The 20,750-nt window shown below is 37.5% G+C and overlaps 1 protein-coding gene across 1 annotated transcript in view; it reads left to right on the forward strand.

Moving 5' to 3' along the window:
* The first annotated feature begins 267 nt into the window (after positions 1–267).
* The window catches only part of LOC100429940 (putative ATP-dependent DNA helicase HFM1), a 122,529-nt gene continuing 102,046 nt past the window's right edge, over positions 268–20,750 (forward strand). Inside the window, 5 exon segments of the mRNA XM_077983062.1 lie at positions 268–338; positions 4,952–5,064; positions 6,974–7,049; positions 7,085–7,318; positions 20,536–20,750. Coding sequence (XP_077839188.1) covers positions 268–338; positions 4,952–5,064; positions 6,974–7,049; positions 7,085–7,318; positions 20,536–20,750 — 709 coding nt within the window.

A 20,750-nucleotide genomic window follows, 5' to 3' on the forward strand; every position in this document is an offset into this window, starting at 1 on the left:
GCACATTCCAAGCATTGGAGCACTATGAAGAGAAGGGAGCAAGTTTGAATCCATGAATGAGTGGAAAGCAGAGAATAATGTATTTGAATGTTGAGGTGCTTTGAAGGAAGTTGCAGACGATGAAGCTGGAAGGATAGTCTTTGGTTATATTTTACAGGAGACTGTGGAAAATTAGTGATTATAGTTTATACAGAAATATTTTTCTACATCTTTATAAACTGCTTTTTCCATATTTTGTAGATTTATGACAAAGTCCAGTTTTCAACAATGCTGGAATCAAATGATTGCTTGTTTTCCTTGGATAATTTGTTTTTTGAAAAACCAGATGAAGTTGAAAAGTAAGTCTCCCTTAAAGATTGATAACAGTGTATTACTTTAGGGTTTTTTGAATTTGGGTGAGTTTTAGTTTTCTCTCTGGTAAATATACAAATAAAAATGAGGAATCCACAGAATGATATTTCAGTTACATATTTGGTAAACATGGAATTCTCTTACCAGTAAGAGGGGAGTAACTGAAGTTTAACATCTTAAATGTTATAATTTTTAAAATAGAATAGATTTGGGCCAGGCGTAGTGGCTCACGCCTGTAATCCCAGAACTTTGGGAGGCTGAGGCGGGTGGATCACCTGAAGTTAGGAGTTCAAGACCAACCTAGCCGACATAGTGAAACCCTCTCTCTACTAAAAGTACAAAAAAATTAGCTGGGCTTGATGGTGCATGCCTCTAATCCCAGCTACTTGGGAGGCTGAGGCATGAGAATCGCTTGAAGCCTGAGGCGGAGGTTGCAGTGAGCCAAGATGGCACCACTGCACTCTAGCCTGAGCAACAGAGTGAAACTCTGTCTGAAAAAAACACAAAGAAAGAAAGAACAGATTCTTGCCTATTTGGCTTGCATTTATTTGCATATCTGGTTTGTTCATATTATTTTTGGCCAAGCTAAAAATGGGAAATAATGCTCAAAGAGTAGCTCAGGACAAGGAATGACATCACCATTTGGAAACAATGAACAGTATGCCAAAGGCAAAGTATGATAGGCACATTAAGTGCTGGCAGGAAGTAGGGATGGGAATAAAGATGTGAGACCAAAGAAAACAAGACTAGAGAGTAGGTAGTATGTTAAATACTGACTTTTATGGATTTTCATGTGCATTGTTCAATTTTGAGTTTTCTATGTATTTTTAGTGTATTGTATTATCCTATTTTAATGAGGTGTATTTATTGCCTTGTTTATTATTTTACTTGTTCATTCAAATATTGATTGAAAGTTGAAAGGGTTATAAAAAGGATGAAACAGACTTTTACTTACAAAATACTTAAAATCTAGTTGAGATTAAACACACAAATGGAAAGGCATTTATAAGTAATATGACCATGTAAATAATCATCTATACTGGGACACTTTTGAGAGTGAAAGAGCACATCCAACTGGGGCAACATGTGTTAATCAGGACTGGCCAATGCAAATTTTGTAACATGGTGGTTTTTCTGCAAATATAGTCAAAAATATGTGCGAAACAAATGAGAAGCATGTGTTCATGCAGCGAAATTTCAGACTTGGAAGGAAGGTTGTCATGCTCTACACAGTCAGGTCAGGCTTTTTGGGTAGTAGGGGGAGACTTCAGGAGGCTTTGAAGGATTTGATAATTTCTATAGGAAGAGAAGAAGTAGGCATTTGAAGGCAGAGTGGTAGAGCAAGAGAAAAAGGATGGAGATGGGACAATTCATGGTACTTTTAAGGATAACGTGTAGAGAATTTTCCTTGAGTAGATGATTCATGAAGTGGAAACTTTGGTACATAAAGTTAGAAATTCTAAGTTGAGGTTAGATGGTGATGTGTGTTAAATGCTGGAATAAAGATTTTGGATAGAATTCACTGTGGGTTAAAAACCTTGGAATTAACAAATATTTATTGAAATTATGTAAAGGACTTTGCTAAGTATGCTAATGTAAATGGACATAAAAATAAAACTCTTAGGTGTTTATAATCTAGAGGGAGTATCAAATATGTATCTGTCACATCTATTCATCTACGTATCTGTCTGTTTCTGTCTATTATCTATTGGTACATTCACACAGCTCAAGGCAGACTATGATACATACTATAGGTTCCCTCTATAAGAAGAAGGGAGGAGAAAATCTTTGGGAACCTAGGGAGATTTCTTGGAAAAGGTAGGATTTGAGCCAGCCTTTGAATATAAGCTCTAGTGCCTAGAACAATACATGGTACATAGTACTCAGTAAATAATTACTGAATGGATTAATGAATGAATAAAACGGTGGATTTCTGTAGGTAGATATCAGAGTGGGGCAAGGCACAGGGGAAAGCTGAGTAAATATCTTTGAATGCAGGTGAGGAGTGACCAGGCACGGTGGCTTACACCTGTAATCCCAGCACTTTGGGAGGTTGAGGTGGGCAGATCACTTGAGTCCAGGAGTTTGAGACTATCCTGGCCAACATGGTGAAACGCCGTCTCTGCTAAAAATACAAAAATTAGCCAGACATGTTGGTATATGCCTGTAATCCCAGCTACTGGGGAGGCTGAGGCATGAGAATCACTTGAACCCAGGAGGTGGAGGTTGCAGTGATCTGAGATCTCGCCACTGCACTCCAACCTGGGTGGCAGAGTGAGACTTGTCTCAGGAGGAAAAAAAAAGATGAGGAGAGACAGAATGCATTATCTATTTGTTATACATCAGGGAGTTCAGTTTAGTTTGGACTATAAGGTATGTGTAGGAGGGTTAAAACTGTAAGGTGGTCTAAGGCCACTAGGAAGTTTGGCAATCTTTCAAAGCCACTGAAGGATTTTGAATGGAGTAATGTAATGAAAACAATTCCAAATGAATGTGGTAGGAACCTGTAAAATTAATTAGAGAGAAAGCCTGGAGGCAGTGAGGGCAGTTAAGACAAGTTAATAAGAGCCTTGATTATGATAATGACCATGGAAACACAGAGGAAATGATGAATTTAAGAAGCATTACAAGGAATATACAGTAAGACCTAGTATGTATCTAGATCTACTTAGTAAAAAAGATACTGTGGTTTGGATTCTGGGTAACTGGGATGATGATGTCACCTCTGGAAAAAAGATTGGGAAATTATAAGGAAGATTTGATTTTATTAAGAGGCAGAATAGTAGAGCTATTATTCCTCTTTCTTGGATTTTCTGAAATAGTCCTTGTGTAGAAAAGAGTTAACATAGCAGCCTAAACTGCTGTTCTTGAAAAGGCCTGCTTGCAAGGTTGGCTTTGGCTAGCATCTGAGAACTTAGATTTCAGGAAGATCCCCTCCATAACTGACAACAGTGGCTTGCTGTGTGTAAACTGTTTATACAAATAATATGGTTTATGTGAACACCCGCTTTTTTTCTGTGGTTCTGGAATTTAGGTGTGTGCCAGACAGGGGATGCTTATGCTAATGTTAGTTAGCCCCCAGTAAAAACCTGGGCATTGAGTCCCTGAAGAGCTTCCCTTCTTTGGCAACATTTCATGGGTATTGTCCTAAGTCATTACTGAGATAATTAAGTGCCTCCCACAGTCTGCTGGGAGAAGACTCTTAAAAGCTCATGCCTGGTTTTCCTTGAACTTTGTCCTGGTAGCCATGAGTAGGACTGTATGCTGAGTCTTATGAGTCATTTTAGGGAATTATTGAACTGGGGGTGATCTTGGGGACCCTCTGACATAGTCCTAAATTTTAAAAGATCTGGCCTGTTATTAAACAGTCTGTCAGACGTTGCCAGATAATGCGTTGTAGATTTTTTACTTGGAAAATATGGTCGGAGTAGCTATGTGCTAGGTGCTCTGAGAGACAGAAAAGTAAAAGACTGAGTCTCTCACTTTAGAGAGCGTAACATCCTAAATGACTAGGTCATAAAATCTTTGGGACTTGGTATAGACAAAATATATGATGCTCTTCTCAACTTTATTTCCTGTCACCCAACACTTATCTTTTTGTCCTAATGAAGAACAAGTCAACTTTGATGGGAAAGGAACCATTAAAGCAGTATCAGTTAACATGATCACAGTTGAAAGACAAGGAGGGGTAGTTAATGATGCCAACAGGGTGGCAAAAATTTCAATTACTATAGGTTATAAAGAGATTGTCAATTTCAAATGATTTCTTGGCTTTTTCTGTAGTTTGTAGATGGTTCTGGACTAAGAATATTTAGGTTAGGACATTAATTTGTAATAATGTTGTAGGAATACTCTAGAACAATGGTCCCCAACCTTTTTGGTACCAGGGACTGAATTTGCAGACAGTTTTTCCACAGTTGGTTTCGGGATGAAACTGTTCCACCTCAGATCATCAGGCATTAGATTCTCATAAGGAGCATGCAACCTAGAGCCCTCTCATGTGCAGTTCACAATGGGGCTCGCACTCCTGTGAGAATCTAATGCCCTTGTTAATCTGACAGGAGTCGGAGCTCAGGCAGTAATGCTCACTTGCCCGCTGCTCACCTCCTGCTGTGCAGCCAGGTTCCTAACAGGCCAGTATCAGTCTGTGGCCCAGGGGTTTTGGATCCCAGCTCTGGAATACCAGTGATGGTGTAATTTACACATTGGTGACCTGTGATTAGTTGTGAGATATGTCAAGTAATTTGTTACTTGTAATAGTTAAAATGCTAAAGTTTGAGAATGATTTACTCCTTTTTTTTTTTTATATTGGAGCAGATTTAAGATTCCTGTTACTGACATTTGAATTGGAGAAAAGGAAATAGAGTTATTGCCATTATTTAGGTAGCATATCTCTCTCACACAACAGAATCATTAATCCTATGATACATGAGGGTAAAAGGTTGAGAACACTGCTGTGTAGGGATAAATCAAAGTGCTGACAGAAAGTTAATTTATAGGATGTTTAAGAGTCTATAATTGAGTAATGTTTAATAAATACATAGCTTCTCATGTTACATCTTTATTAATATATATACTCACATTTTTATATTTTACGTAGCCATCCAGATAATGAAAAGTCATTAGATTGGTTTCTCCCTCCTGCTCCATTGATTTCAGAAATTCCAGATACTCAGGAGTTAGATGAAGAATTAGAAAGTCATAAACTGTGAGGTAAATTATCACATATTTGTTTTGAAGCCAAACCCATACAGTTCATGGCAATATATTTTTTAAAGCCCTGATTTGATTGTTACACATTGTGTATGCATGTATCATAATATTGCATATGCCCCCAAAATATGTATACTCATATTGGGTATTGATTTCAGAAATTTCAGATACTCAGGAGTTAGAGTAAATTAGAATGTCTGGGAGGCCGAGGTGGGCGGATCACGAGGTCAGGAGTTCGAGACCATCCTGGCCAATATGGTGAAACCCCATCTCTACTAAAAATACAAAAAAACTAGCTGGGTGTAGTGGCATGTGCCTGTAGTCCCAGCTACTTGGGAGGCTGAGGCAGGAGAATGGCATGAACCCAGGAGGCGGAGGTTTCAGTGAGCCAAGATCGCACCACTGTATCACTCTATCCTGGGCAATAGAGGGAGAATCCGTTTCAAAAAAAAAAAAAAGAAAGTAATAAACTGTTCGATAAATTATCACTTATTTATTGTGAGGCCAAACCCATACAGTTCATGGCAGTATTTTTTTAAAAAACTCTGATTTGATCATTACACATTGTGTATGCATATATCAGAAATATCAGATATCCCCCAACATATGTATACTCATTATGTAAACAATTAAAATTTCTTTATTTTAATGAAATAAAATGAAAGTCAGATCCTTCTTTTATTAAAAAGAGTGCTCACCAAGCTGGATGCAGTGGCACTTGCCTGTAGCCCCAGCTACTTCGGAGGCTGTGAATAGCCACTGCACTCCAGCCCGGGCAACATAGTGAGACCCTATCTCTAAATAAATAAACAAACAAACAGACCCCCCTCATCTCTAAATACATACATACCCCCCCAAAACAAAATAGTGCCCACCAAATCTTAAAATTTAAAACATTTGTCTTCTCTGTACATATAATACACATACATATGCATACATAAATGCACACAATACACTATTACACACACGTGTTGATTTTTTGTTTTATGAATATTTTTTCTGTTACTATTAAAATTCCTATCACTACTGTTCAGTTTTTGCCTTGCCATTTACTAAAGGTAAGATCACCTGGTAACCAGCTCCCAGAAATACTGAGTGAAAAAAGTGAGATGCAGAAGATTAAATATAGTGTGATACCATTTTTAAAAAGCTCAAAAACAAGCACACTCAAACAATGTATGCGAGCTAATGGAATATTAGTAAAATTTTAATTTTTAAATTGGATCATAGGCTCATACACATACATTTTATGATTAAGCTTTGTAATTTACATATATGTTATATATATACTTATATCAAATAATATATAGCATAGAGTATAATGTAGATACATAGATGCTAAAGCAAATTTAAGTTCTAGTAAGACATCCAAATTCCCCCTAAACTTCCCTAAAAATTCTTATAAAGCTTCGAAAGAAACCTTTAAAATTCTGTCACTCTGATGAAAACATTCCTTTATTTTGATTTTAGAAACAAGACTACAAACTTAAAAGCATTAGATATGTTAATAATGAATTGTGTTTGGTAACATTTTATATAATTGGTCATGGTATTTCTGTGTGTAAATCATTTATATAAATTTTAAATCTTCATAATTACTTGTATAATTATATCATTTGTTATGGGTCAGAAAGAAATTAAACATATTTTATAATGCAGGTACTATGGAAACTTCAGATTTAATTCAATAATTCCATATTAATTTCTGGGTGTCATTTAGTGATGTAATATACCATAAGTGTAACAATTACCTGTATTTTAAAACCTATGGTGTCACTGATTATCTTATTATTAGTGCTTTGCTTTTGGCTTTCATATTTAACTTGGAATTTTTATTGAAGTTTTTCATCATTTTGAAAATTTCCTTTAATGGAGAACATGTAATAATTAATATATTCTTTTTCTGTAGGTCAGGAAAAGAGGCCAAAAATGTTAACATCAAATTTAAAGATAACTAATGAAGACACAAATTATATTTCGCAAAGATAACTAATGAAGACACAAATTATATTTTGCCAACACAAAAATTCCAATTTGCCTTTCCTTCTAATAAATATGAACAGGATGATCTAAATTTAGAAGGGGTAGGTAAAAATGACTTATCACATGTTGCTGGCAAGCTGACATATGGTTCTCAGAAGTATAAAAATCACATTGGCACTGAGATAGCACCTGAGAAGAGTGTTCCTGATGATACAAAATTAGTTAATTTTGCAGAAGATAAAGGAGAGAGCACATCAGTATTCTGGAAAAGGTAATTATTATAATTAAACCAAATAATATTCTGTGAATAAATTTGAATATTTGTACATCTAAAAGTATTAAATATGGTAGAATGTGAATGAGAAAAACAGCAAAATTCTATCTCCTAAATAATTCCTTACTTTCTGCATTCCTGGTGTCATAGTCCTTGTCCTACACATAAAAATAACCATAATTGTAATATTTAACTGTCTACTACAAATGGTACCACAATAGCCCAGGTGGGACACAGGAATCTTCATTTTGAACAAATTTTCTAGGTGATTATTATGCATACAAAAGTTTGAGGCCCATTTTCCTAATGCCTTGAGTTTTAAACAGAGGAGTGAAATTAGATTTTCTTTTCTTTAAGAGTTCATTGGCCCCAGTATGGAGAATAAATTATAATAGAAGGGAGTTAAAATAAATTGTGAAGGTCCACTTAAAAGATTGTCTTATTAATCTAGATGGGAGAAAGTGGTAGCCAGACCTAGGACAGTGGTATCAGGAATGGAGACAATCCAGAATGATTTAGGAGATACAATCCCACAGGACTTAAGTGATTATTGGATATGAGATCTGACTCCTAGGTTTTTGGTTTGAGCCAGAATGATGAAGGCTGGTGGTGCCCTTTTTTGATTTATAGAACTGTAAAGTAAGAACAGGTTCAGGGGAAGGTGATGAGTACAGATATGGCCATGTTGATTTTAGATATTTATAAATAGTCCAAATATTCAATTGGGTATATGGATTCAAGATTCAGAAGAAGTTTAGTTGATTGTTTTTGTTTTCTCTGACATAGGAGATGTGGTTATCTGTGGAGTTTGAGGGGAAAAGTGAGAGTACTGAGCAAGAATGAGAAGAGTGGAATAAATTATGGAGAATGGGAAAGCAGTCTAATTAGAATAATGGTAGGATTGATGGACACTGTAAAGGGTCTGGCTGATGTTGATCTCTATATGTTTGTAATAACGGCTTTATTAAGATATAATTTACATACCATAAAATTCACCTTTTTAAAGTGTAGAATTACTTTTTTTTCTTATTTTTTTCATTCTTACATATTTACCCACATTGGTTTTTATAATACAGTTTTGCAACCATCACTATTAACTAATTTTAAAACATTTTCATCTCCTGCAAAATAAATTCCTTACTAATTAACAGTTACTCTTCATTCCTCCCTTTCCACAGCACCTGGTGACCACTAATCTACTTTCTGTCTTTATCATCTCTATGGATTTACCTATTCTAAACATTTCATATAAGTGGAATTATACAAAATATGGCCATTTGTCTGGCTTCTTTCACTTAACATTTTTTTTGGAGGTGAGTATTTTTTTCTTTTCTTTTTTTTATTACACTTTAAGTTCTAGGGTACATGTGCACAACGTGCAAGTTTGTTACATATGTATACATGTGCCATGTTGGTGTGCTGCACCCATTAACTCATCATTTACACTAGGTATTTCTCCTAATGCTATCCCTCCCCCAGCCCCTCACCCCACAACAGGCCCTGGTGTGTGACGTTCCCCACCCTGTGTCCAAGTGTTCTTATTGTTCAGTTCCCACCTATGAGTGAGAACATGTGGTGTTAGGTTTTCTGTCCTTGCAAAAGTTTGCTCAGAATGATGATTTCAAGCTTCATCCATGTCCCTGCAAAGGAGGTGAACTTATCCTTTTTTATGGCTGCATAGTATTCCATGGTGTATATGTGCCACATTTTCTTTTTATTATTATTATTTATTTAAGTTCTAGGGTACATGTGCACAATGTGCTGGTTCGTTACGTATGTATACGTGTGCCATGTTGGTGTGCTGCACCCATTAACTCGTCATTTACATTAGGTATATCTCCTAATGCTATCCCTTCCCCCTCCTTCCACTCCACGACAGGCCCTGGTGTGTGATGTTCCCCTTCCTGTGTCCAAGTGTTCTCATTGTTCAATTCCCACCTATGAATGAGAACATGCGGTGTTTGGTTTTTGGTCCTTGCGATAGTTTGCTGAGAATGATGGTTTCCAGCTTCATCTATGTCCCTACAAAGGACATTAACTCTTCCTTTTTTGTGGCTGCATAGTATTCCATGGTGTATATGTGCCATATTTTCTTAATCCCATCTATCATTGATGAACATTTGGGCTGGTTCCAAGTCTTTGCTATTGCGAATACTACTGCAATAAACATATGTATGCATGTGTCTTTATGGCAGCATGATTTATAATCCTTTGGGTATATACCCAGTAATGGGGTGGCTGGGTCAAATGGTATTTGTAGTTCTAGATCCTTGAGGAATCGCCACACTGTCTTCCACAATGGTTGAACTAGTTTACAGTCCCACCAACAGTGTAGAAATATTCCTATTTCTCCACATCCTCTCCAGCACCTGTTGTTTCCTGACTTTTTAATGATTACCATTCTAACTGGTGTGAGATGGTATCTCACTGTGGTTTTGATTTGCATTTGTCTGATGGCCAGTGATGATGGGGATTTTTTCATGTGTCTGTTGGCTGTATAAATGTCTTCCTTTGAGAAGTGTCTGTTCATATCCTTTGCCCACTTTTTAGTGGGGTTGTCTGTTTTTTTCTTCTAAATTTGTTTGAGTTCTTTGTAGATTCTGGATATTAGCCCTTTGTCAGATGAGTAGGTTCAAATTTTTTCTCCCATTCTGTAGGTTTCCCATTCACTCTGATGGTCGTTTCTTTTGCTGTGCAGAAGCTCTTTAGTTTGATTAGATCCCATTTCTGTATTTTGGCTTTGGTTGCTATTGCTTTTGGTGTTTTAGTCATGAAGCACTTGCCCATGCCTATGTCCTGAATGGTATTGCCTAGATTTTCTTCTAGGGTTTTAATGGTTTTAGGTCTAACATTTGAGTCTTTAATCCATCTTGAATTAATTTTTGTATGAGGTGTAAGGAAGGGATCCAGTTTCAACTTTCTAAATATGGCTAGCCAGTTTTCCTGGCACCATTTATTAAATAGGGAATCCTTTCCCCATTTCTTGTTTCTGTCAGGTTTGTCAAAGATCAGATGGTTGTAGATGTGTGGTATTATTTCCGAGGACTCTGTTCTGTTCCATTGGTCTACATCTCTGTTTTGGTACCAGACCATGCTGTTTTGGTTACTGTAGCCTTGTAGTATAGTTTGACGTCAGGTAGTGTGATGCTTCCAGCTTTGTTCTTTGGGCCTAGGATTGTCTTGGTAATGTGGGCTCTTTTTTGGTTCCATATGAAGTTTAAAGTTGTTTTTTCCAATTAGGTGAAGAAAGTCATTGGTAGCAATGAATCTATAAATTACCTTGGGCAGTATGGCCATTTTCATGATATTGATTCTTCCTATCCATGAGCATGGAATGTTCTTCCATTTGTTTGTGTCCTCTTTTATTTCGTTGAGCAGTGGTTTGTAGTTCTCCTTCAAGAGGTCCTTCACATCCCTTGTAGGCTGGATTCCTAGGTATTTTATTCTCTTTGAAGCAATTGTGAATGGGAGTTCACTCATCGTTTGGCTCTCTGTTTGTGTGTTATTGGTGTATAGGAATGCTTGTGATTACTGCACATTGATTTTGTATCCTTAGACTTTGCTGAAGTTGCTTATCAGCTTAAGGAGATTTTGGGCTGAGACGATGGGGTTTTCTAAATATACAATCATGTCATCTGCAAATAGGGACAATTTGACTTCCTCTTTTCCTAGTTGAATACCCTTTATTTCTTTCTCCTGCCTGATTGCCCTGGCCAGAACTTCCAACACTATGTTGAATAGGAGTGGTTCTAGAGGGCATCCCTGTCTTGTGCCAGTTTTCAAAAGGAATGCTTCCATTTTTTGGCCATTCAGTATGATATTGGCTGTGTGTTTGTCATAAATAGCTCTTATTATTTTGAGATACATCCCAACAATACCGAATTTATTGAGAATTTTTAGTATGAAAGGCTGTTGAATTTTGTCAAAGGCCTTTTCTGCATCTATTGAGATAATCATGTTGTTTTTGTCTTTCATTCTGTTTATATGATGGATTACATTTATTGATATACATATGTTGAACCAGCCTTGCATCCCAGGGATGAAGCCCACTTGATCATGGTGGATAAGCTTTTGATTTGCTGCCGGAATTGGTTCACCAGTATTTTATTGAGGATTTTTGCATCTATGTTCATTAGGGATATTGATCTAAAATTCTCTTTCTTTGGTGTGTCTCTGCCAGGCTTTGGTATCAGGATGATGCTGTGCCACATTTTCTTAATCCAGTCTATCATTGATGGACATTTGGGTTGGTTCCAAGTCTTTGCTATTGCAAATAGTGTCGCAATAAACATACATGTGCATGTGTCTTTATAGCAGCATGATTTATAATCCTTTGGGTATATACCCAGTAATGGGGTGGCTGGGTCAAATGGTATTTGTAGTTCTAGATCCTTGAGGAATCGCCACACTGTCTTCCACAATGGTTGAACTAGTTTACAGTCCCACCAACAGTGCAAAAGTGTTCCTATTTCTCCACATCCTCTCCAGCACCTGTTGTTTCCTGACATTTTAATGATTGCCATTCTAACTGGTGTGAGATGGTATCTCACTGTGGTTTTGATTTGCATTTGTCTGATGGCCAGTGATGATGGGCATTTTTTCATGTGTTTGTTGGCTGCATAAATGTCTTCTTTTGAGAAGTGTCTGTTCATATCCTTCGCCCACTTTTTAATAAGGTTGTTTTTTTCTTGTAAATTTAAGTTCTTTGTAGATTCTGGATATTAGCCCTTTGTCAGATGAGTAGATTGCAAAATTTTTCTCCCATTCTGTAGGTTTCCTGTTCACTCTGATGGTAGTTTCTTTTGCTGTGCAGAAGCTCTTTAGTGTAATTAGATCCCATTTCTGTATTTTGACTTTGGTTGCCATTGCTTTTGGTGTTTTAGTCATGAAGCACTTGCCCATGCCTATGTCCTGAATGGTATTGCCTAGATTTTCTTCTAGGGTTTTAATGGTTTTAGGTCTAACATTTGAGTCTTTAATCCATCTTGAATTAATTTTTGTATGAGGTGTAAGGAAGGGATCCAGTTTTAGCTTTCTGCATATGGCTAGCCAGTTTTCGCAGCACCATTTATTAAATAGGGAATCCTTTCCCCATTTCTTGTTTTTATCAGGTTTGTCAAAGATCAGATGGTTATAGATGTGTGGTATTACTTCCCAGGTCTCTGTTCTGTTCCATTTGTCTATACTTCTGTTTTGGTACCAGTACTGTGCTGTTTTGGTTACTGTAGCCTTGTAGTATAGTTTAACGTCAGGTAGTGTGATGCCTCCAGCTTCGTTCATTTTGCTTAGGATTGTCTTAGCAAGGCAGGCTCTTTTTTGGTTCCATATGAAGTTTAAAGTAGTTTTTTCCAATTATGTGAAGAAAGTCATTGGTAGCTTGATGGGAATGGCATTGAATCTACAAATGACCTTGGGCAGTATGGCCATTTTCACAATATTGATTCTTCATATCCATGAGCATGAAATGTTCTTCCATTTGTTTGTGTCCTCTTTTATTTCGTTGAGCAGTGGTTTGTAGTTCTTCTTGAAGAGGTCCTTCACATCCCTTGTAAGTGGGATTCCTAGGTGTTTTATTCTCTTTGTAGTAATTGTGAATGGGAGTTCACTCATGATTTGGCTCTCTGTCTGTTATTAGTGTATAGGAATGCTTGTGATTTTTGCACATTGATTTTGTATCCTGAGACTTTGCTGAGGTTGCTTATCAGCTTAAGGAGATTTTGAGCTGAGACGATGGGGTTTTCTAAATATATAATCATGTCATCTGCAAACAGGGACAATTTGACTTCCTCTTTTCCTAATTGAACACCTTTTATTTCTTTCTCCTGCCTGATTGCCCTGGCCAGAACTTCCAACACTATGTTGAACAGGAGTGGTTCTAGAGGGCATCCCTGTCTTGTGCCAGTTTTCAAAGGGAATGCTTCTGGTTTTTGCCCATTCGGTATGATATTTTCTGTGAGTTTGCATAAATGGCTCTTATTATTTGGAGATATGTCCCATCAATACCTAGTTTATTGAGAGTTTTTAGCATGAAGGGCTGCACTTAACATAACATTTTTAAGGTTCATGCATGTTGCGTTATGTATCGGTCTTTCTTTCTTTCTTTCTCTTTCTTTCTTTCTTTCTTTCTTTCTTTCTTTCTTTCTTTCTTTCTTTCTTTCTTTCTTTCTCTTTCTTTTTTTCCTTCCTTCCTTCCTTCCTTCCTTCCTTCCTTCCTTCCTTCCTTTCTTCCTCCTTCCTTCCTTCCTTCCTTCCTTCCTTCCTTCCTTCCTTCCTTCCTTCCTTCCTTCCTTTCCTTTCTTTCCTTTATTTCTTTCTTTCTTTCTTTTCATGGAGTCTCGCTCTGTCACCCAGGCTGGAATGCAGTGGTGCAATCTTGATTCCCTGCAGCCTCTGCCTCCCAGGTTCAGGCAATTCTCCTGCCTAAGCCTCCCCAGTAGCTAGAACTAAAGGCGTGTGTCACCGCACCCAGCTAATTTTTGTATTTTTAGTAGATACAGTGTTTCACGATGTTTGCCAGGATGGTCTTCATTTCTTGACCTGTGATCTGTCTGCCTTGGCCTCCCAAAGTTTTGGGATTACAAACGTGAGCCACCACACCCAGCCAGTATTTCAGTTTTCTTCTGGCTAAATAATAGTCCATTAAATAGATATATCACATTTTGTTTATTCACTTATCAGTTGATGGACATTTGGGTTGTTTTCTCTTTTTCTATATTGTGAATAATATTGCTATGAAAATGCATGCAAGTTTTTGCGTGAATGTGTGTTTTCAATTCTTTGGATATAAACCCAGAATAGAATTGCTGGGTCATATGGTAACTTTATATTTAACTTTTCTGAGGAACTGCCAAATTGTTTTCCAAAGTGGCTGCATCACTTTACAGTCCCATTCAGTAATATTCAAGGGTTCCAGTTTCTCCACATTCTGGCCAGCACTTGTTATTGTCTGTCTTTTGTATTATAGCCATCCTACGGGGTGTGTGAAGAGGTATCTCATTGTGGTGTTGATGTGCATTTTCATAATGACTAATTGTCTTAGTTATTTTGGGCTGCTACAATGAAATACTATAGATCGGGTGGTGTAAATAATAAACATTTGTTTCTCATGATTCTGGAGGCTGGAAGTCAGAAATCAGAGTGCCAGCATGGTTGGGTTATTGATGAGGACCCTCTTCCTAGTTATGTTCTCCAATGGTTTTTCTTTGGTGTGTGTATAAACAGAGAGAACTCATGTTTCATCCTCTTATTATAAGGGCATTAATTCCATCATGGGGAAGTACCCTCATGACCTCATCTAAACCCATTGACCTTCCAAAGGCCCCACCTCCAAATACCATAACATTGGGAGGCTGAGGCAGGCAGATCATAAGGTCAGGAGTTTGAGACCAGCCTCACCAACATGGTGAAACCCCGTCTCTACTAAAAATACAAAAATTAGCCAGGTGTGGTGGCAAGCACCTGTAATCCCAGCTACTCATGAGGCTGAGGCAGGAGAATCGCTTCCCGGGAGGTGGAGGTTACAGTGAGCCGAGATCACGCCCACCACTGCACTCCAGAATGGGTGACAGAGCAAGACTCCATCCCAAAAAAACAAAAAACAAAAAACAAAACAAAAAAAACGTTGGGGATTAGGGCCTCAACAAATGAATTTGGAGGGAGGGACATTAATATCCAGTGTATAGCAAAAATTTTAAGAATCTTTTCATGTGATTATCAGCCATTTGTATGTCTTCTTTGGAGTAATGTCTTATTCAGGTCTTTGTCCATATTTTAATTGGGCTATTTGTCTTTTAATTGTTGAGTTTTAAGAGTTCTTTATTCTCAAAGTCTCTTATCATCTGTATGATTTGCAGGTATTTCCCCCTATTCTGTGGGTTTTCAGTTTTTTGATGGTGTTCTTTGCAGCACAAGTTTTAAATTTTGATAGAGTCCAGTTTATCTAATTTTTCTTGTATTCTTATGCTTTTGTTTTGATGTAATACTTATTTGGCGTTACTTTGGTTGCTTATGTTTTTGGTGTCATATCTAAGAAACTATTGCCTGATCCAAGGTCATGAAGATTTACTCTTAAGTTTTCTTCTAAGGGTTTCAGAGTTTTTAGCTCTTACATTTACGTTTGTGATCTGTCATTTAATATTTTAAATATTTGTGTGAAGTAGGAGTCCATCCTCATTCTTTTTGCATGTGGATAGATACTCAGTTGTTTCAGCGTCATTTGGTGAAAAGACTGTTCTTCCCCTACTGAATGTCATGGCACTGTCATTGGAAATCAGCTGACCATAAATGTAAAGACTGGGTGTTGACTGACACCGATTGATTCTCTGACACCAACTTGGCATCTAACAGTTTAAATCAATTTGACACTTAACTCCTGGAATTAGAATCAGACCTACAGTTTGAAGGCTCAGTTTTTTGTTTTTGTTTTTTTAATTATACTTTAAGTTTTGGGTACATGTACACAACGTGCAGGTTTGTTACATATGTATACTTGTGCCATGTTGGTGTGCTGCACCCATCAACTCGTCAGCACCCATCAACTCGTCATTTACATCAAGTATAACAGTTCTATAAGACTGACCCCACTTTGAATTCCAGCTGAAAATGAGATTCCCAGGCTACCCACATTTCTGTCTGGCTGAGTACAAATTTGAGGCTTCCCATGGCCCCATCTTAGGTTTAGTAATTTGCTAGAATCACTCAGAGACCTAAGGGAAACACTTTACTTACATTTACCAGCTTATTATAAAGGGTACAACTCCAGATGAAAGAGATACATATGGCAAAATATGAGGGAGGGAGTACAGAGTTCCCACAACTTCTCTGAGCATGCCATTCTGTCAGCACCTTGATGTGTTCACCATTCCAGAAGCTCTCAGAACCCTGTTGTTTAGGCAAGTTTTAATGGAGGTTCCATTTCATAGACAAGATTGATGAAATCACTGGCCATTGTTCATTAAACTTTTATCTTCAGCCCTGAATGGATAAGTCATCTCCATTACTTATTCTATAAGATGTGAGTGTTTTATTAGGAACCTTAATGGTTGCTTCATCCCTTAGGGATATTGTGAACAAGTTATTTTGATAGATTGTCTTTTGATCAGTCAAATATAATACAGTACAGTCATAAAGATAAAGTGTTTCCTTGTTTTTAGAACTTTGCAAAGAAGTAGTTCTTACATTGAAGTGGTTATTGGATATAGAGTTTGGGACGATTTAATCTGCTAATATACTTAGTTTATATCTTTTCCTTTTTGGGGGGGTACACAGTGCTCATTTGATTGGCTAAGAAAACTGTCTTATCTGGTAGCTGGTAGCTTCTGTGGTGTGAAATGCAGTTGCTGACAACTTTTAATTCATTACAAGTCTGTTAATTTATTCCTATAAATTTAATATGTTAATACAATTGAGTAACTTGAATCACTTCAGTTAAATTTAACTACTATTAGGTGTTACAAAATTTACTATTTAATGTGACTATATTTAGTAGGTTTTTCTCTCTCTTAAGCACTTTACTGACTTTAAATGGAATATTAGTTATCTGTTGTTGTGTAATAAAATTATCCCAAAATTTAGTAGTTTAAAACAACAGTAAACATTATTATCTCTCACAGTTTCTACAGGTTAGGAATTTAGGAACAACTTAGCTAGTAGTCCTGGCTTAGGCTCTCTTGTGAGAATGCATAAAGATATTGGGGGCCTCTCACAAGAAGGCCACAATCAAAATGTTAGACATGCTGCAGTCATCTGAAAGCTTGACAGGAGCTATCAGGTCTCTAAGGTGGCTTGCTGTCCTTGACTGAAGAGTCAGTGCTGGTTGTTGACAGGAGACCTCAGTACCCCTCCACCTGGCCTCTTCATAGGGTTGCTTGAGTGCTCTCTTTGTATTGTGACTAGCTCTCCACAGAGTGAGAGATCTAAGAGACCATGGGGAAAGGGGCAATGTGTTTCATTACCTAGCCTTGTAAGTCAAACATTTGCACTTCCGCAGTACTCTGCAAGTTAGACAGGCCAGTCCTGATTCCGCGATTCAATTTGTAGGAGACTGTAAAGGGGTGAGGAGCAGGCAAGGATCATTGGGGCCATTTTTGGAGGCTGACTACCACAAATGGATTTCTCTGAGTTTTAGGAAAGTAGAAAGACATGCTTTAGTGGTAAGTGTAGCAAGTTGTCAGAAATCAGAGTGCCAGCATGGTTGGGTTATTGATGAGGACCCTCTTCCTAGTTAGTTTCTCCCATGGTTTTCTTTGGTGTGTGTGTATAAACAGAGAGAGCTCATGTTTCATCCTCTTTTTATAAGGGCATTAATTCCATCATGGGGAGGTACTGTCATGACCTCGTCTAAACCCAGTTACCTTCTAAAGGCCCCACTTCTAAATACCATAACATTGGGTAGCTGAGGCGGGCAGATCACAAGGTCAGGAGCTCGAGACCAGCCTGACCAACATTGTAAAACCCCGTCTGTACTAAAAATACAAAAATTAGCCAGGTGTGGTGGTCGGTGCCTGTAATCCCAGCTACTTAAGAGGCTGAGGCAGGAGAATTGCTTGAATCCGGGAGGCGGAAGTTGCAGTGAGCCGAGATCATGCCACTGCACTGTAGCCTGGGTGACAGAGTGAGACTCCATCTCAAAACAACAACAACAACACAACAACAAGAACAACAACAACAAAAAACATTGGGGATTAGGGCCTCAACAAATGAATTTGGAGGGAGGGACATTAATATCCAGTGTATAGCAATAATGTTAAGAATCTTTTCATGTGATTATCAGCCATTTGTATGTCTTCTTTGGAGTAATGTCTTATTCAGGTCCTTTGTCTATATTTTAATTGGGCTATTTGTCTTTTAATTGTTGAGTTTTAAGAGTTCTTTATTCTCAATCAAAGTCTCTTATCATCTGTATGATTTGCAGATATTTCCCCCTATTCTGTGGGTTTTCAGTTTTTTGATGGTGTTCTTTGCAGCATAAGTTTTAAATGTTGATAGAGTCCAGTTTATCTAATTTTTCTTGTATTCTTATGCTTTTGTTTTGATGTAATACTTATTTGGCGTTACTTTGGTTGCTTATGTTTTTGGTGTCATATCTAAGAAACTATTGCCTGATCCAAGGTCATGAAGATTTACTCTTAAGTTTTCTTCTAAGGGTTTCAGAGTTTTTAGCTCTTACATTTACGTTTGTGATCTGTCATTTAATATTTTAAATATTTGTGTGAAGTAGGAGTCCATCCTTATTCTTTTTGCATGTAGGTATTCAGTTGTTCTAGCCTCATTTGTTGAAAAGACTGCTCTTTCCCTACTGAATGTTATGGCACTGTCATTGGAAATCAGCTGACCATAAATGTAAAGACTGGGTGTTGACTGACACCAACTGATTCTCTGACACCAACTTGGCATCTAACCAAGTTGACACTTAACTCCTGGAATTAGCGTCAGACCCCACAGGTTGAAGGCTCAGTTCTATAAGACTGACCCCACTTTGAATTCCAGCTGAAAATGAGATTCAGGCTACCCACATTTCTGTCTGGCTGACTACAAATTTGAGCCTTCCATGACCTCCTATTAGGTTTAATAATTTGCTAGAATGACTCAGAGACCTAAGGGAAACACTTTACTTACATTTACCAGCTTATTATAAAGGGTACAACTCCAGATGAAAGAGATACATACGGCAAAATATGAGGAAGGGGGTGCAGAGTTCCCATAACTTCTCTGAGCATGCCACTCTGTCAGCAGCTTGATGTGTTCACCATTCCAGAAGCTCTCAGAACCCTGTTGTTTAGGCGTTTTAATGGAGGTTCCATTTCATAGACAAGATTGATGAAATCACTGGCCGTTGCTAATTAAACTTGATCTTCAGCCCTGAATGGATAAGTCGTCTCCATTACTTATTCTATAAGATGTGAGTGTTTTATTAGGAACCTTAATGGTTACTTCATCCCTTAGGGATATTGTGAACAAGTTACTTTGATAGATTGTCTTTTGATCAAATATAATACAGTACAGTCATAAAGATAAAGTGTTTCCTTGTTTTTAGAACTTTGCATAGAAGTAGTTCTTACCCTGAAGTGGTAGTTGGATATAGAGTTCGGGACGATTTAATCTGCTGATTAAATCTTTTCCTTTTTTGGGGGGTACATCTTTTCCTTTTTTGTTTACATCTTTTCCTTTTTTGGGGGGTACACAGTGCTGATTTAACTGGCTAGGAAAACTGTCTTATCTGGTAGCTTCTGTGGTGTGAAATGCAGTTGCTGACAACTTTTAATTCATTACAAGTCTGTTAATTTATTCCTATAAATTTAATATGTTAATGTAATTGAGTAGCTTGAATCACTTCAGTTAAATTTAACTACTATTAGGTGTTACAAAATTTACTATTTACTGTGACTATATCTAGTGACTTTTTCTCTCTCTTAAGCACTTTACTGACTTTAAATGGAATATTAGTTATCTGTTGGTGTATAGTAAAATTATCCCAAAATTTAGTAGTTTAAAACAACAGTAAACATTATTATCTCTCACATTTTCTACAGGTTAGGAATTTAGGAACAACTTAGCTAGTAGTCCTGGCTTAGGCTCTCTTGTGAGAATGCATAAAGATATTGGGGGCCTCTCACAAGAAGGCCACAATCAAAATGTTAGACATGCTGCAGTCATCTGAAAGCTTGACAGGAGCTATCAGGTCTCTCTTCAAGGTGGCTTGCTGTCCTTGACTGAAGAGTCAGTGCTGGTTGTTGACAGGAGACCTCAGTACCCCTCCACCTGGCCTCTTCATAGGGTTGCTTGAGTGCTCTCTTTGTATTGTGACTAGCTCTCCACAGAGTGAGAGATCTAAGAGACCATGGGCAAAGGGGCAATGTGTTTCATTACCTAGCCTTGTAAGTCAAACATTTGCACTTCCGCAGTACTCTGCTAGTTAGACAGGCCAGTCCTGATTCCGCGATTCAATTTGTAGGAGATTGCAAAGGGATGAGGAACAGGCAAGGATCATTGGGGCCATTTTTGGAGGCTGACTACCACAAATGGATTTCTCTGAGTTTTAGGAAAGTAGACATACTTCGGTGGTAAACTTAGCAAGTTATATTTTAGGAGAATGTTTAGCTTTTTTGAGTAAACCATAATCTATGAATGTTTTTAAAGGGGCTAATTTTATGCTAGTTTTTCATATTCCAAGCAAGTGTTACAAGTGAGAAAATATGTGGGTCTTTTTTTTGCAGATTATTTAAAATATCTGACAGTATACATGGGAGTGCTTATTCTAATGAAAGTGAATTGGACTCTCACATTGGCTCAGTGAAAATTGTACAAACAGAAATGAACAAAGGGAAATTAAGGAACTATAGCAATAGTAGGCAGAAATTTCAATATTCTGCAAATGTGTTTACAGCAGATAATGCTTTTTCTGCCTCTGAAATCGGAGAAGGCATGTTCA

This window comes from Macaca mulatta, chromosome 1 (genome assembly GCF_049350105.2).
Source record: "Macaca mulatta isolate MMU2019108-1 chromosome 1, T2T-MMU8v2.0, whole genome shotgun sequence".
NCBI lineage: Eukaryota > Metazoa > Chordata > Mammalia > Primates > Cercopithecidae > Macaca > Macaca mulatta.